Here is a 16,482-nt window from a genome sequence, read left to right as displayed (position 1 = left end):
AGAGGATTTTATTATTTACTAGCGCGCAACAGTTTTGCGCAGTTTTAGAACAATTCTCGGACCGTCCAAAAGCCGAACCCGAATACCGAATACAGCCAATAAATAATGCGGGACTCTATCAACAAACATCGGCCCTGCAAGGACAACCCATGTCCACCCTACGTCGCCGTCTTATCGTTGTATATATTATAATGTTCATGTAATTTAGTTGTAATAAATTTTCTTGAAGAGGTGCACTGTTTTATTGAAAAGGTGTATTCACTATACATATAAATGGGAATAGTATAAAAATATCGGTACAAAATATTAACAGTATCAAAATATAACAAAAAAAAAATAAACAACATAAGTACACGTCATTAATTAATACACGTCTCAATTAATAATAACGTCCAAGCATTTTTGTCGTATCCTTGAGTCATTTATGTGAAGCTCCTGGTGCTGAAATAAAAAATTATGTGTTATGTTTACATAGTTTGACTTCTATCAAGATCTCTGTGCTGTCAATGTCAATCAAAAATTGCGCACATTGTGGCAACGTTGGATTTCAATGCTGTTTCTAGTTGCCACATTGTGCGCAATTTTTGATTGACATTGACAGCACAGTGAGCTTGATAGACGTCAAAGTATGTAAACATAACACATAATTTGAATATTATTTCACTTTTAACAGAGAGACTCTGCAAGGGCACAATAACTTGTTTTGTAGTAAATACAACCTCGTACAGTACAGGAGCAGTGCTGAAATATGCTTGGACATTCCAGACAAACCTGCTTTGTATGTCTATTTCATCTTTCCAATCCTCAGATCATCAACTATAGATAACATTCCCTCAATTTGATGGGGTTGTCCTTGCAGATTCGATGTTTGTTGAGTCCTGAGAGAGAATGTTTATTGTATCATTTGTAACTGCTTTCTTTCCACATAAAATCAGATGGTTGGCATATAACACTTGCTCACCCTCTAGAATACCTCCACTATCGGGTGTTGCATGTGAATATTTGAAAATTCGAAAAACATTTTGCCAGATCTGAAAAATTTTTAAAAACAAACAGTTACTAACCTTAATCTTTTACTCCTCAAAATATAACCAAAAGATGAATAATACTTACAATACAGCCAAGAATTAACGAAAGAGCTTTCAGTTGATGAATTGGTTTGATTTTCACATTTTGATAAACAAAAACCACTAATCTTTTGTTTGGGGAACAGCTGATTATAGCGAATGCAGCGCCAATATCTTATGACATAAATGTCATTCGTGAATTTACATTTCGCACGGCATGGCAACGTTGGATTTCAATGCTCTTTCTAGTCGCTCCTCTATAATCTTTGGTTATGTTCCTCTTTGGTTATGTTCAGCAAAGTCTGTGTTCACTGTTCATATTCGTGTTCTGTGCTGTTCAGCTTCTTATCGTGGATATCACATAAATAAATTATGAATAATTTAGAATGCTAAGGAGATGGATGAAAACGATAAATTGAAAAAATGCAATATTCGAAGAAAATATTTAAATATCTACGGACAAGTAATATATCTCTCCCTAATGAAACAGGATAATTTAATGATTGTTTCACTGAAAAAACATTCAGATATTCGCCTATATTCAATAGTTTTTACATTGGGCATAATTTTGAATGCCTTCAGTTTCAAAATTGATCTCATAGGTACCATCCTGTTCAGTATTATAGTGAGTGTTTTAGTCGTATGTATGTATATGAAATTGGGTAGCATAACTGAAGGTTTGTCAATAACAATCTTATTGAAGTCAAGATTATTTTTGATTTATAATTTTTAGAGGCTCTCATAGCTATCAATCCATTGGGATATCAATTAAGCACTAAATATATAATGGGCCAAAAATCCACGTTCATTCCATTTGAAAGAGTACAAAATATTTTCATCAATGAAGTAATATACAAGGTATCAGGAAACTGATTTACAAAAGCTTATCCTTTAAAATATTGTTGGTTGGTTAATATTCTGTTACAATCTATTCTACTTTTTCCAGCAAAAAATCGTATATTTATTGACGATTTTAACCAAAGGATTAAATGGTGATAAGCTAATTCCCTTATTTATAGTGAGTAAACAGTATTGAAAATACTTGCATTAAGGTCGAGCACCCACAGTACAACTGTTTTGTGACAAGGGTTGTAAACCAGTTTCACTCTGAAATAATTTTACTACCATGTTGCAAATTTTGTCCACTTACCCATGATACTGATTGTAGATGGGTTGATTTATTTATTCAAGCAGTGCTTTCGTTTTTTGAATCAGGTTAAATTCTTAGTCCCATGTAAATGATAACACCTTGAAATCTATTTTACTTAGAAATAATTTCCAAATCAAAATATTGTGTAGGTAGGTCATTCAATAAAAGTCATTAGTACCTACATTGGATTATAGAAATTTGCATATCTGATATATTCACTTGAGTGCCAATTTTCTTGCCATGCTCCTTCTTTGGTAGCTTATAATTATAAACGGAAAAATTAACAGCATTCAGACAATTATTGAATTCTAGAAAAAGCACCTCGCTGAGCAGGCCTTGAACATAGCATTGTCAGTCAGAGGCTTTAGCCACTGAGCTACTGAGGAGACATGATGATTCCATATACAATGTTGGGAAAGTATTTCCACAGATTTCATATGTTTTTTCCAAAATTCAATATTTGTCTGCATGTCGTTAATTATTCAAGACATCAAACTATCATTTATATACATATGATTATAAAGTTCTGTGTACTTCTCCACTTCTTGCAAAATTTATATAATTGAATTGATGCGGCCTTAATAGAAATTCTAAATTTATTACATGATTATTGACTAAATATCTGCGAAAATTACGTAATTCAGTTTCTAATGAAATTTATATTGTCTTCTTGTTCACTCAAATCTGCAATGCACCTGCGACCACGAAAACAGTTTTGTTACAACACTTGTCATGAAATGATTGCAGCAAGGGCGCTCTACCTAATTGCTCTACCATTGAATGAAATGTTTCATATAAAAGGCAAAGAATAAACCTTGACTATAAGAATAGAATTAAATTGTTGTGAAATTTATCCATTGAATTGATGGTTTAGAAGATTAAATTTAAATTCATTTTTTAATATTATTGTAGTAATGGTCTCAAAAAATTTCCAACAATTACGAGAATTGACAAAATGACCATTGTCCAGGGTCAAACTGAATTTGAAAATCCAAATAGAAGAAAAATTCTCAGCAGCATGTGGTTGGTTGGAATGTTTATATGTATAGGTGAATTAATATTAATGAAGAGATATGGTCGCTTTTAATGGGGAAAAATGATTTTTTCCAACCAAATTTTTGGTTTGAAGATTCGCCTTTTTTATCAATTATGACTAGTGAAAAATACAAAAATGCATGTTTCATTTCAAATTATTATTATTATTATTACTTATGATAAGAGCAAAGAAAATTCTATAAAACTCATTGAGGGGAACTGGGAAGTAATACCTCAAGAATCTCCATTCAAAAACGGAATTTGCTAATTTACGCTTTCAATTTCTTACGTGAAGTCTTGATTTTTTTTAATTAAAGTTAAAGGACGTCTTGATGTCACCCCGTCTCTTTTTTTTCCAATTTAGTTGTTTTTTTATGAAAAAAAAAACTTGAACTTTAGTGTCCATAAAACTTGTTTGCATAATCATTTTTCGACGTTTTTCGACACATTACGTATGATTCTGTTATCTGTGACATTACGATAAAAATAGCGACTGGGTGACATCGGCGATTCAATTCTTCATATATTGCAAAGATTTTTATACCGATATATGCCAAAATTACGCTGAAATTCAGGAATATCTGAAAATTATTCAATATTCCTAATATTACCTCTCACGTGGTAATTTCTACTTTTCAACAGTACGTAATTCAGGCTATTGCTCAAAGATGCGACACATTTTTGTATTTGCGGTAGCATCCGTAAAGCAACCAATGTCGATCGTCTTGATCTATGTACTACGTCCCCTTAACAAAAATGCTCAGAATAATCGACATGAAAAAAAAATGAAGGAAGTAAATTTCATTCTCGCAAAAACAAGTCCAGTTTAGTCTTGGATATATTGACATTTCACGAAATGACCACTGCCTTAGGCAATACATTCCATTGGTGAAATACTCTATTCGGCAGGTGCATGTGAACCTCTCTAGCTATTTTCAACTCGTGCCCCTTAAGACGAACGTCGTCAGTTGTCGTGAAGGTTGTACGTTGTAATAAGGCTAAGGAATTTTCATCAGGCGAAGACGTTCTTCGTAACAGGGGCGACCACGACCGAAAGGGAGAGTTGCTCTACGTTGTACGGCCTTCAGGATATCAAACACTATTCGCAAAAACGAGAGTTGGGCGCACATACGACTTATACAAGCCTGTACAGTGTGGCCAGATAAGATCTTTGAAAGGTTTTACCTTTCACGTTCCTCATCTGGTTGGTGATATGATGACTATCCTTACGGATAGTCAAGCTGCGATCAAATCTCTCGCGGCAGACAAATGCAACTCGGCACAGGTATTTGAATGCAGATCTAAACTCACCAAATTGGGAAGTTCAAACAGACTGCAACTGATTTGGATACCTGGACACTCTGGCTTCAGTGGCAACGATGTATCGGATGCTCTGGCCAGAAAAGGCGCGACATCAACGCTTATTGGCCCGGAACCCAGTATAGGAATTCCTAATTCCTTAATCAGGGACCGAAACAACAGCTGGATAAGGCAAAAGGTCCTGGAGCACTGGCGCAACCGTCCTGGATTGCGTCACTCGCATAGGGCTATTTCAGTGCCCCCGCCCATACACCAGTCGCTGGCTAGAATTTTCTAGAACTAATCTGAGATCCATAATAGCGGTTTTTACAGGACACTGCAGACTCAGAGCCCACCTCAAAAATTCAGCATCGTCAATGACCCACTCTGCAGACTCTGCTTAGAGGAAGACGAAACAATTGAGCATATCCTCTGTGACTGCCCGGCGGCAGACAGGGTCAGACTCGGAGTTTTCGGCTCTCCGAAGATGATCCTAGAGGAACTCAAGAATCACTCCCCCTCCGACATCATCTCCTTTTTGGGTAGGATGGGACTAGAGGGAGAGATTTAGCTCTTTGAGCATGCTTGTGTGCTACAATAGACCGTTGGTCGCGGTGGCAGGTTTGGGTTAGTCCGTCCAACACACCCAGCAATCAGTAATCAGATATGATTACTCCACGATAGTTTTGAATTCACTACCAGCACTCCGAGATCACTGCAGGTGTTGGTCGGCGCAATATGGAGAACAACATACTTCTACAAATTAAGGGGAAAGAGCCGGTCCTTAGATGTAGGCCAGAAATAATAAAGGCCCACCACAGAGCTCTGTGGTACTCCACTCAGAACTAGTTTGCTGCTACTAGATGTTGAACCAACCTTCCCGCTGTACTCACACTCAGATATAGATGAGGAAATCTATCGTTACAGTCCACCGCGGGCAATAATGTGTCGAAGCTTATGAAGAAGTCGTCTTCGGGCAAACTTGTCGAAAGTACTGCGGAAATCCAAATATACAACGAACATCTCCCGCGCTCGATTGACCATCCTAGTCCAATGCGAGAGGCAACAAAATATATATATTTGTGACAACCGATTTCCCTCACATGAAACCATTGCTGTTGTGGTATAATATTGTTAGAGGAAAAATAATCTTGTATCTCATAGATCTGTAATTGCCTTCACTTTATGTATCACCCTGAGAGGTAGCTTTTACATAATCCGTTTTCCAAATTTTAGGTCATTCTCCTGTTTCTAAAGATTAGTTCATAAAAATTGACAACGGATTTGCAAGCTGTCTTGCACAGGTTTTAAGCAATTTAGCGGAAATGCTGTCTATTCTTGCTGACTTGGAAACATCTAGGACAACTAATCATCTATATTAATAAAAGAGGATCTATGGTTTACTTCAAAATGCTTTATTGTTCAAACGATCGCACCAAATTGGACAATTCTTTTTTTGTTGTGTTTATTATTGTTAGGGCAAGGTTTATATAACAAAATATTCCCAAAAAAAATTGTACAGAACAGAAAAAAAGGCATTCCTTTTTCTTACGACCAATCGAGCAATCACGATGAGTTAGTTATTATTATCTACCCTAGAAATAATTTAAATGGCAAATCTAGGTTTGCCGGGTCAGCTAGTTTTTTATAAAGCAAGTGGTCCTCAAAATCGTCAGTGCTCAGTGAATTGCCTTTCATGGTTGGTTGAACGGCCTAAGGCAAAAAATTATCGTGCTCAATAATCTCGGCAACCTCCACCTCCTCACCTGTCATGCTTCCATCCTGATGTGTTGCGGTCTCTTAAACTTTACCTGTAAGAAATGATAGACTGGTGGTGTAAACATCAAAAAGCAGGAAATTGTACTCAGTCAGTATTTTTTGTTTAGTATTTTCGAATCACCACAGATTTTACCAGTAAGGTATACCGTCTGTTCCGATATTCCTGAACAGTACTATCAGTATTTCAGAGAAGATGCCTATTGGCCCAGTCGTTCGAGTTCTATTGTTATTCGATTACTGGCCAGTAAAACCAGCAATATCGGAACAGGCCCATAATCTAACGTATTTGTAGAACTGTTTTGGATTCTTGGAGTTGGCGATCTTCCATTCGTATCATCACCTTTCCTTTCCGATTTCTTTCCTTAGTAGATTGAAAAAAGTTATTGATCAAAGGCTTTAATGGGAAGGAAGTGTTTGTACGAGTTTGTGTATTCTTAGAAATAGGAGAAAACTCCAACACCAATCCACTTCCTAGATTATCGTAGTTTACAAATTCCCTAGATACAAGAGTTTTTATTATCGTGGGTGTGTGGAAAAATTGAACATTATATATTTATGTACTTCAACGCTACGTGGTCTGATTTGCCGATTGGTGGTAAGGTAATCTAATAGCGTTTTCTATTGGTAAAACTAGTGCTGCACTGGATCACAGAACATCAAATGTGAATTAGGATATCTTGAAATTTGCTATTATAGCGAATTTCGGTGGTAAAACTAAAGGGTGTTTCAAATTGCGCGGTTTTTTTTAAGAATAAATAAAATATAGATGGCGCACTGAATTCGTCTGGGTATTTTGACATTTAAAAAGTGTGATGTATGACATTTATAAAAATGGCTTCGTACACGATACAACAACGCGTTCAAATTGTTAAATTATTTTATGAAAATCAGCGTACTGTGAAAAGTGTTTTTATTTGAATTTTATGGTTTACATAATCGTCCATCTGAAAGCACTGTTGGTCGAATTATTAAAAAATTTCAAGAGACCGATTCGGTGATAATCGAATTTTTGTTGCCTGAATCAATAAATATTGATCTAGAGGACATTTGCTTTCAACAGGATGGCGCTACACCTCATTTTGCAAATGACACAATTGATTTGATACCGTTGGACTATTTTCTTTGGGGTTATGTGGAAAGCCAGGTCTATAAGAATAATCCACAATCAATTCCTGAACTAAAGGATGAAATTATTCGTGTCATTTGTGATATAGAGCCTCCATTATGTCAAAATATCATTGAAAATGTTAACAAAAGAGTGGACGTCTGTAGAGCTGCAAGAGGAGGCCATTTGTCAGATATTATTTTTGGTACATAAATGTCATAAATGATACTTCAATTACCTATTAAATGTTTTCGAAAATTAATGCAAATTATGTGTTTTATTTACTCTTAAAAAAAACGCGTAATTTGAAACACCCTTTAGCTTCAGATGCATTGTAATGATTGTAGTGACATCAAAATATGCACTCGCACTGCACTAGTTTTACCAATAGAAAACGCTATAAGTCAGCCAAGCGATCTGACGTGAACACCAGATATAAAGTGGACGACAGTTGGCCATTCTATAACGAGTCTAACTGCTTATTCAAAAACAGGGAAATCTATATTTCCAGAGATTTTTATTTGAATCAATACATATATATGTATTTGTTGCAAAAAGAATATTGAAACCGGAAAATCAGTTTCTCTACATAAAAAGTAATAGATGTTGCAACAAAGTTTTTCGATGGGGGGGAATGTAGTGTAGCCGCAAATGATGAAAATCGTTTTTCACCCCTAAAAACAACCACTCACCCCTGTTTCGGAACTTTCACCGACTTCGTTTTATATATATGAAATTACTTATAATTCATACTAAACTTTGCTACCAACCACACACTTCTAAGAATTACTTTTTCCCTCAATTTTCTATGAGCTTGGGCTAAATGTATTGTGTGAATATATGGCGACTGTACGATTGTACAATGTCCTGGTCATCGGGTCATCATTCAGCAAGGAATTTTATTAGGCTTCTAAGCATCGTGGATCTGCATAATCGTAAAAATTGTAATGGATATATCCATTATAATTTTTCGTTTCAAGCTTTATAACAGGGATAAGTTAGTCGGGAAGAACAAAGACGATCGAACTTAATTGATATTATTTTGTTATACAGGGTTGTTCAAAAATAGGGGTACGATTATACAGATCCATGATGCTAGAAAGCCTTATATAATTCCTTCCTGAACTCTACAATACTATGTTGACGTTATCACGATCCTATTCGAAATCTAAATGATCGCGAAGTAGCTAGTTCGCATTTCTACAACTTGTTATATCTCGGAAAACTATGTTGTACAGAGTATTTTTCATGAGGAATAAATGCCGCACATTTATGAGAATGAATTCACCAGAGTCTCTAAATTCACATCCATTTTTATATTAATTCATTCCATGCGCCTTTTAGGAGCTCTTTTCAAATGGAACATTAGTTTGGATTGGATTAAAAATGTTATCGTGGGTTATTCTCGGAAGTTAGATATATGCCTTTGCGGACTTTCTCATGGAACTTTTCGAACTCTACAAAATTGCAATCGTTTACCCAGCGTCGGCCATAATAGCCTGAAATCAACGGCTTCATTCACGACTTGTTCATGAAAAAGCGATATTTTTGTCCCCTCTTCATTATATGGAAATGAATTTTACACGAAAATCTAGTGTACAGTGAAATTTCCATCCAAATCAGGCATCTGGTTCCGGAGTTATGTAAAGACAAACAAACAAACCGACACTTTCACATTTATAAGGATAGTAAGGATTCACATCTAGCTAGCATTAGTTGTACCTCCATAAGATCCCAAATGTAAAAAAATTTAATATGGATTTCCCGCTAAATAAGTGATTCTGAGATTTTGATGGGAATCGAAAAAACGTTTATTCGAAATTTTCAAAAAAATTGCTATGCGCACGCTACCTACATATAGTTTGCAATTTTGCATCTATCAATAAGAAATTTTGCACTTTTGTGCCCATCTGAAGCTTATTACGTCCAGTTTCATAATCAAAGTTAAAGTCACTTTAAGCTTAAAGCTTTCTTTACGTCCAGTTTCATAATCGAATTTAACGTCACTTTAAGCTTAAAGCTTCCTTTACTGTCATTTTTAGTACGTCAGGCCCGGATCTAGGGGGGGGGGCAAGCGGGGCGCTTGCCCCAGGCGCCAGCTTAATGGGGCGCCAAAATCAACCAGAGGTTAAATTTTTTTTTATTTTCTCGGAAAAAATTGATTCCCTAGTGCTAAAATAGAAACTATAGAGTGGTAACATGATAAACCATCACTATGCCAAAAATCTTTATAATCAATGAGGGATCAATTAACTGCATATTATTCAGTCATCTACGAATGACCGCCACACCAAAGATTATAGAGTTAGTTAACCTAACCTAACTCTATTATCTTTGCGCCACACTTGGGTGAAATAGGTTAAGAAATCGGATATGTCTACAATGTGTCGCGAGCATAGAGCCAGTCATTTCTTTGCCTTGGGAATTACCGACCCATCCCCATCTCATCTGGAACTAAGGGCCAAAATTTCCGATATTCTATGGACCATAACTTAAAAACTAATCCTTTCAGCAAAACTCTGTTTGCATATTCGTAATCTACGCCCTCGATTTAGTAAATACACCAATTTTGGTGGAAATCGCAGAGATCGAAAATTTTTAAAATTTCCCATTGCGATTTTTTGAAAAATATTTTTGGTCTCCGATCCAAACCAAATTCATACTGTACACTAATTCGAGGGCTTAGAATACGAATATGCAAGCGGATATTAAAAAAAATATATTTTTCAAGTTATGGTCGATGGAAAATCGGAAATTTTGGACCTTCGCGGAAAAAATCATAAAATCTAAACTGTTCGCGGTAGATGAATGAAGTGTGGTTTTTTATATTGGCAAAGGACCAATCTATCACCAAAAAATCAGCATATGACTAGTGCCTTTTTTCTGGCTGCTACAGCTCCTCAAAGTTGACCAATTTTTTCGAAATTGTACACTAAAAGTGATTTATTTCTCGAAATACTGATCCTACAAAAAATCTAATTGCATATTCGTGATCTACGACCTCGAATTAATAAGAAAAATGACCTCGGTCAATATACGGTAGCTATAAAAATCAATTTGTGTTCGGAATAATTTCGTTCATAAAGCGCGGGTAAAAACGATAGGCAAGCGCGGATTGCAAACGACATTCTTCTAAATACAAATTTTTTTATTTTTCGAACGATTTCAACCCGTATCATTTTTTCTACTAATACGAGGTCGTTGCCCAGCAAACCAACATGTTACATGCATAAGGGTGCTACATAACATAAACAGAACATTTGAAACACAACTGTGGATTTATAAATAAATATTCCATATACATAACGTTCTCATTTCACGTGATACATATCAAACATAATATAATATTTATGTATCATATACATTAATTTGTTATGTTTTTCATGAAAAGTATATGGTATATCAATTTCGTATTATCTATGATATGTATCATTTTGAATGAGAATGTTATGTATATGGTATATTAATTTATAAATGCACAATTTTCATTCAAATGTTCTGTTAATTTTATGTAGCAATCAGAGCATTAAATACATATTATTACGATATGAGAGTATACACATAACATATACCTAATTTTTCAGCTGTCATCCCGACAATGAAACTTACGGTATGATTTATTGAATCGTGAAAAAGTACAAACATCAGTACTGAAAGTAGCTGTTATCGAAACTGTTTTATTCAATTTTTTACTACTAGCGGATAGAATCCGCCAAAATAGGCGCATTATGAACTTTGATAACTCAACTTTCATAACCTCAATTATTGACGTTCGGAGGAAAAAGAAGGGTTGTGTGATTAGGCTGAATGTTCACATTCATGCATCAGTATGACAAATTTATTATTTATAATATGTATTTGCAAGGATAGTAACCCTGATTCCATTCGTCAGAGATACAATATTTTGTATATCTGATGATTTTGTGTGACAAATGAAAAGCAAATACTCGAGTTATTTTTTAAAACATAAAGAATGCGATTTTAGTTCGAGTTTTGAGAATTATTTGGTTTCCGCATTGATAAAAGAAGCAATTTTAATTCCATACAATTAATATGGTGCACTTATATGAAAAGTCACATGTTTCCATAGCTAGATAGGTTGGAGGGACCACTCAGGAACACAAGATGTCGAAAAGTAAGCAGGTTCGAGCCCGGAATGAGAAGGAATTTTAGGTCGGTGCGGGAGACAACCACGGATCGTAGACATAGGTTACTAAAGAAGTCTCATATATGAATACTGACAATCAATCAGGTGTAACAATAAATTATCGTTCTGGTACAGTTTTTGCCCAAAATAAGTACGTATTTCATCAAATATGGCGATCCATTAAATTTTGGATGTCCTTGTATTTATTGAGGTTATATTTCAAATTGGTATCAGATGTTCTGTACCAGAGCTATCATCCTTTGCACATAGCATGTAAGGTACAAAGTACCCATATGTGTACCGAACATGTAATATTGCAGTTTCGTTACAGTATACATAGCGAAAGGCGGACATAGAGCTCTCGTTGGAACGATAACGGATAGATCGTGTACGGAACTTTGCTATGTAACACGGAACGTTGCAATATGTATGATACGTTGATGATATGCAATTGTGTTTGCTGGGTGTTTTACGAATATGCAATTAGATTTTTCCAAAGATGAGTAATTTGGAAAAAATATCTTTAAATAGAACAATGGGAAAAAAATAAGAGTGATTTTTTTCCCAAAATACTTATAATATCTTAGGAAAAATTTAATTGCATATTCGTAATCAACGATCTCGTATCAGTGAAAAAAATAACTCAGGTTGAAATCGATGACGAATATGCCATTAGATGTTTCCTAAGAACCTTAGAGGGGGGGAGGGGAGCGCCATCATGAATTTTTGCCCCGGTCAGAAAAAATCGTAGATCCGGGCCTGAGTACGGTTAAAGGAAGCTTTAAAATTAAAGCGACTTTAGGTTTGATTATGAAACCGGCCGTTATTGATTTTGGTCAGAATCTGGCCGTTTTCGAGTTTTCTCAAATATACGGGGTCCCGTTTTTAAAATTTGTTGTTTGTTGCCCGTCAGGTATGGACAAATTTGTTACAGAGGTATACAGGACTGTATGTTAGGCAGTCAGTATATTTTCTTCATGATTTCTTTATGATACAATATACAAATTGATTCATGAATGAACAAAACACGGCCGGTTTCATAAAGCTTTGACTGTCCAATCAACAATTTGACAGTCATTCCATTCCCAAATTTAAATCAATAAAACCATTGAATTTCTGAATATATTGAAGTAGTTGCAATTGAGAATCATTGAATGGATGTATGAAGGTCATAATTTCCCCTAAATGGGTCCTTCATGCATGGGATGCTTATTGCATACAACAATTGATTAACCAATTCTCAATTGACTTGCAGTAAAATGTTCATTGCACTTCGTAGTGAGTAGTATTTGCTGAAGTCATTGAGTAGTATTTGCTGAAGTCATTGAGTAGTATTTGCTGAAGTCATTAGTCATTGTCTTTTCGCCCTGAAAATTTAGTCCACTTCGCAGCACTGAAAATAAAAACCAATGAATGACCGAGTCGCATTTCAAGTTTTATTTTAATAGTTACATTTACATTTTCCTTAGAAATGTGAAAAAGTTAATCCATTTCATTTGATCCACAATTCTTCACCACGCAATAATTTTCGAACGAGATTTTGAGGTTTTCACTAAGAAATTAGTCAAGAAAATTCAATAATCAGCAACTATAGAAGGAGGAGATATGGGTAAGAATAAAACCTAGTCCTAGTCCCAATACTGGTATCGATCTCAACATTTCCGACTTCCCAAAACATATACAGAGTGTCCCGGATAAGATGGGAAACATTTAAATGTGAGATAGAGAATACCTAGAGGCAGGGGCGTCGCCAGACATTTTGCCACCTCGGCAAAATAAAATTTTACCGCGCCCACAAAATGATATTTTGCCACCCTGCTGTGACTATATTAAGTTTAAGTACATTATTCTTTATGGAATAACGTAGAACATGTTCAAAATGTAGATATTTAGAGATGAGTCTTTTTTATAATTTGATATGCCTTAGTAAATGTTGAATCTAAAAAAACGATAAGAAAAAAAATCTACAGATAAAGAGATATATCCTATATATATCCTATAATTATCCTGGAAGACGGTCCCAAATCCCAAAAACTGTACAGTCCGTGACGTTTATCAAAGAAACCGACTGGATACAGAGCAATAATTCAAGAAAAGGGACAGTAAGTGAAAGTGGAGATATTTGCAGGCTGACTTTGTTATTTGTGAGTAGAAATCGGCATCTTTGATCGTTCTCCATCTGGCGGAATTCCCCTTGTTTCTGGTTGAAATGCGTTTTTATTCGTTACTTTGAGAACATATGTGAATTGTTTGGCAACTAAGCGCGAAAAGCCGCCTTTTTGATTTCACTCTAATAATTAATAATGTTCGTCTTTTCGATTTTGTGTGAAAAACTCGTTTTATTAACTGATATGCCGCCCCGGCAGGGTGACTGTTCTGACGGCGGCCCTGCCTAGAGGATCACGAAAAACCCCCATATCTATGTATGTAGTACATTTAGAAGTTCTAGCAGAGACAATCTCTCTGTTCTGTCTCTGGTTCTAGATTATGATTTACAGGGTGTTTTCCAAATTGGAATGGAATTTAAAACCACTCTACCTCCTGAACGGAGTCACCGATTCATCCGAAATTTGGATTTAAGATCAGGTTCCAGAAGAGTGCAATCAAATGTCATTTGATTTGCAGGACCGTATCAAATAAATTTGGGCAGTTCTTAAAAGTTCACGAAATCACCCTGTACGATGAATTTCATGATTTCTTCGATATCTGCGTGAAATGCGAGATTCATTTTTTCAATTCGCTAATTAATTTGCATGGCACCATCCAGGTTGCCAAGGACTTTTTTTTCTTGCTAGTGACAATAATTTTTTCTCTCGTGTCGATATTTAACATCCTATTCATAGCAGAGTTAATTTTGAATCCTTATGAATTTAATTGATTGAATATATATTATTGAATGTTATTTTCAGTTTTCATTCGATCGAAAACATCAGTTTTCTGAAGCGTAACTCATGGATGTATCTTTAACAATCATTCATTCTTAAGTTGTTTAATTAGCAAGAATAAACTATAAAGTGATGGATAAGTAAGAGGTGAAATAAAACAAAAGCTAGCGGCTCTCATTGTTCAAAAGGAAGGCAAACTAGATCCGGGACACCCTGTATAATATTAAAAATTAATTTATCGAAATGCAGGTCGAAAAAAAAGCGTTTTCCTAACAAACTTAGACTGTATCTTTTTTACTGACCCTATATATGTAAACGAAACGACTGCGACGTTCTCAACATCAGAGAATGTGATGTGTTTCAGATCTTATCCCTATCTGAACAGAAAATTCATTATTATAGAACACCAGAAAACGAAAAATTATTATAGATAAAAGATCATCGTGACATTGCACAACCGTTGAGTAATCGTGTTCACACAATACATATGCATTTTGCTAATTTTTGATATACATAGTTGAAAATTTTTCACATTTGACCCTTGTATCTAGAAAACTAGTAATATACCTTTCATGCCCATGGAAACTTTTGCCAGGGTGGTCAAAATTTACAACATTTCAAATTTAACCTAAAGCCATTTTTTATTCAAATGGTGCAGGGTAGTTGATATCTGTTAATATTTTTCATTGAAGGCTCTTGTTGAGAAAACCTTTTTTACATTCATAGAAAAAAATAATCAATACTTCTATAATAATAATGCTTGTTTATAATTTCTGAATAGAATATTACAATTTTTATTTCAGGGTGCTAAGCCACGGATTGATTGTCTCAAGTTTTTGTATAACGAGCTTTCGAAAAATTAAGGATGAAGTTCAAATGGCATCAATTATCCTAGAGATCTGACATTTCTTTTTTTCCGCCAATATTATCATTATTCTCATCTGTTCAAGCAGCTGGCAACTTAATCCATCATCTTTTGTCTGAAAAAAATGAAATGTTACGATTGTAGAAAATAAGATTTGTTTAAGATAATAACATCGGGATACTTAATTAAAGAAACTTTCAATATACACTAATATACATTTCGCCAAAAAAGCATCGCATCGGCATATTTAGAAGGTTTAGAAAATTAGAATATTTAGTTTAGAACATTTTAATTACTTGTTCTTGAGAAATTATTCTGTATGTTGCTATGAACGTTCATTTCAAAAGAATAAGTATCGTAACGTAAACTGATAATAATCTGGGGCCTGCAGTTAAAAGAACAGACGGATAACACGCAGAATGTCATTTTTTTGCCAAATTTTTTCGCGGTCTGAAAGGAGCGATAAAACATTGTTTTTTCTTTTCTCTCTCTGGTACTGATAACCACATAATTTACTGCAAATATTATGAAAGTTTGTAAATGAAATACAATGATATAGCGCATATGATGAATGGATACTTTTTTTGGCGAAATGATATAAAATGCTGGATATATTTTGTATTATTGTAATAATAAATTCTTTCAGATATTAAAGCATCTTTTTATAAATACTATTACTTTACCCCATACTTTATAACATTATGTATACAGGGTGTTTAACCATTAACTGCTCAAACATATCTATACTCCATTCACTTTTAAAAAAGCACTTGGTGGGCCATGAAATAATTTTCTAAAGTTTTTGTAACTAGAACGGAGTGAGGTTGGCCAACGTCGTTAATATCGTCACGAAGTTGCCACTTCTGTTTCCTCAGAATTCCATCGAATAGTGTGTGATGCTAATGATTCTACTCCATTAAAGCTGCAACAGGATCACATAGAAATCGTCGAACAGTCTGCAGACAGCAAGATGCAGAAACTGGCTGGCAAACCTTTACATGGAAGACACCAGAACAACGTGAACCATGTTGACGTAACATATCTGCGTCGAACTATTGGTTGACTTCCGGAAAATTGTTTCCCGAGACAGAGGCCTTCATCATTGCCATCCAAGTTCGAGTGATCCGAACAACCAAATATATAAAATATG

General features: G+C 35.0%; 1 protein-coding gene across 3 annotated transcripts; it reads left to right on the top strand.

Annotated features, from left to right (window-relative positions):
* Positions 1-1,367: 1,367 nt before the first annotated feature.
* LOC123306433 (phosphatidylinositol N-acetylglucosaminyltransferase subunit H-like) lies at positions 1,368-15,986 on the top strand. 3 transcript variants are annotated; one of them, XR_006536911.1, is made up of 5 exons: positions 1,368-1,744; positions 1,801-1,925; positions 2,014-2,085; positions 3,130-3,266; positions 15,271-15,986. XR_006536911.1 is itself a non-coding variant. In XM_044888429.1 (4 exons), the coding sequence occupies exons 1-4, from the start codon at positions 1,465-1,467 to the stop codon at positions 15,328-15,330; spliced, it is 537 nt and encodes a 178-aa protein (XP_044744364.1). In that variant the 5' UTR covers positions 1,370-1,464; the 3' UTR covers positions 15,331-15,986. The 3 variants fall into 3 exon arrangements, 2 of the variants coding, with proteins under 2 accessions (XP_044744365.1, XP_044744364.1); XM_044888429.1 differs by lacking the exon at positions 3,130-3,266 and having other exon boundaries at positions 1,370-1,744; XM_044888430.1 differs by lacking the exons at positions 2,014-2,085; positions 3,130-3,266.
* Positions 15,987-16,482: the final 496 nt, after the last annotated feature.

The sequence above is a fragment of the Coccinella septempunctata genome, chromosome 2 (assembly GCF_907165205.1).
Source record: "Coccinella septempunctata chromosome 2, icCocSept1.1, whole genome shotgun sequence".
Lineage (NCBI taxonomy): Eukaryota > Metazoa > Arthropoda > Insecta > Coleoptera > Coccinellidae > Coccinella > Coccinella septempunctata.
This window is presented reverse-complemented; position numbering and strand designations above follow the sequence as displayed.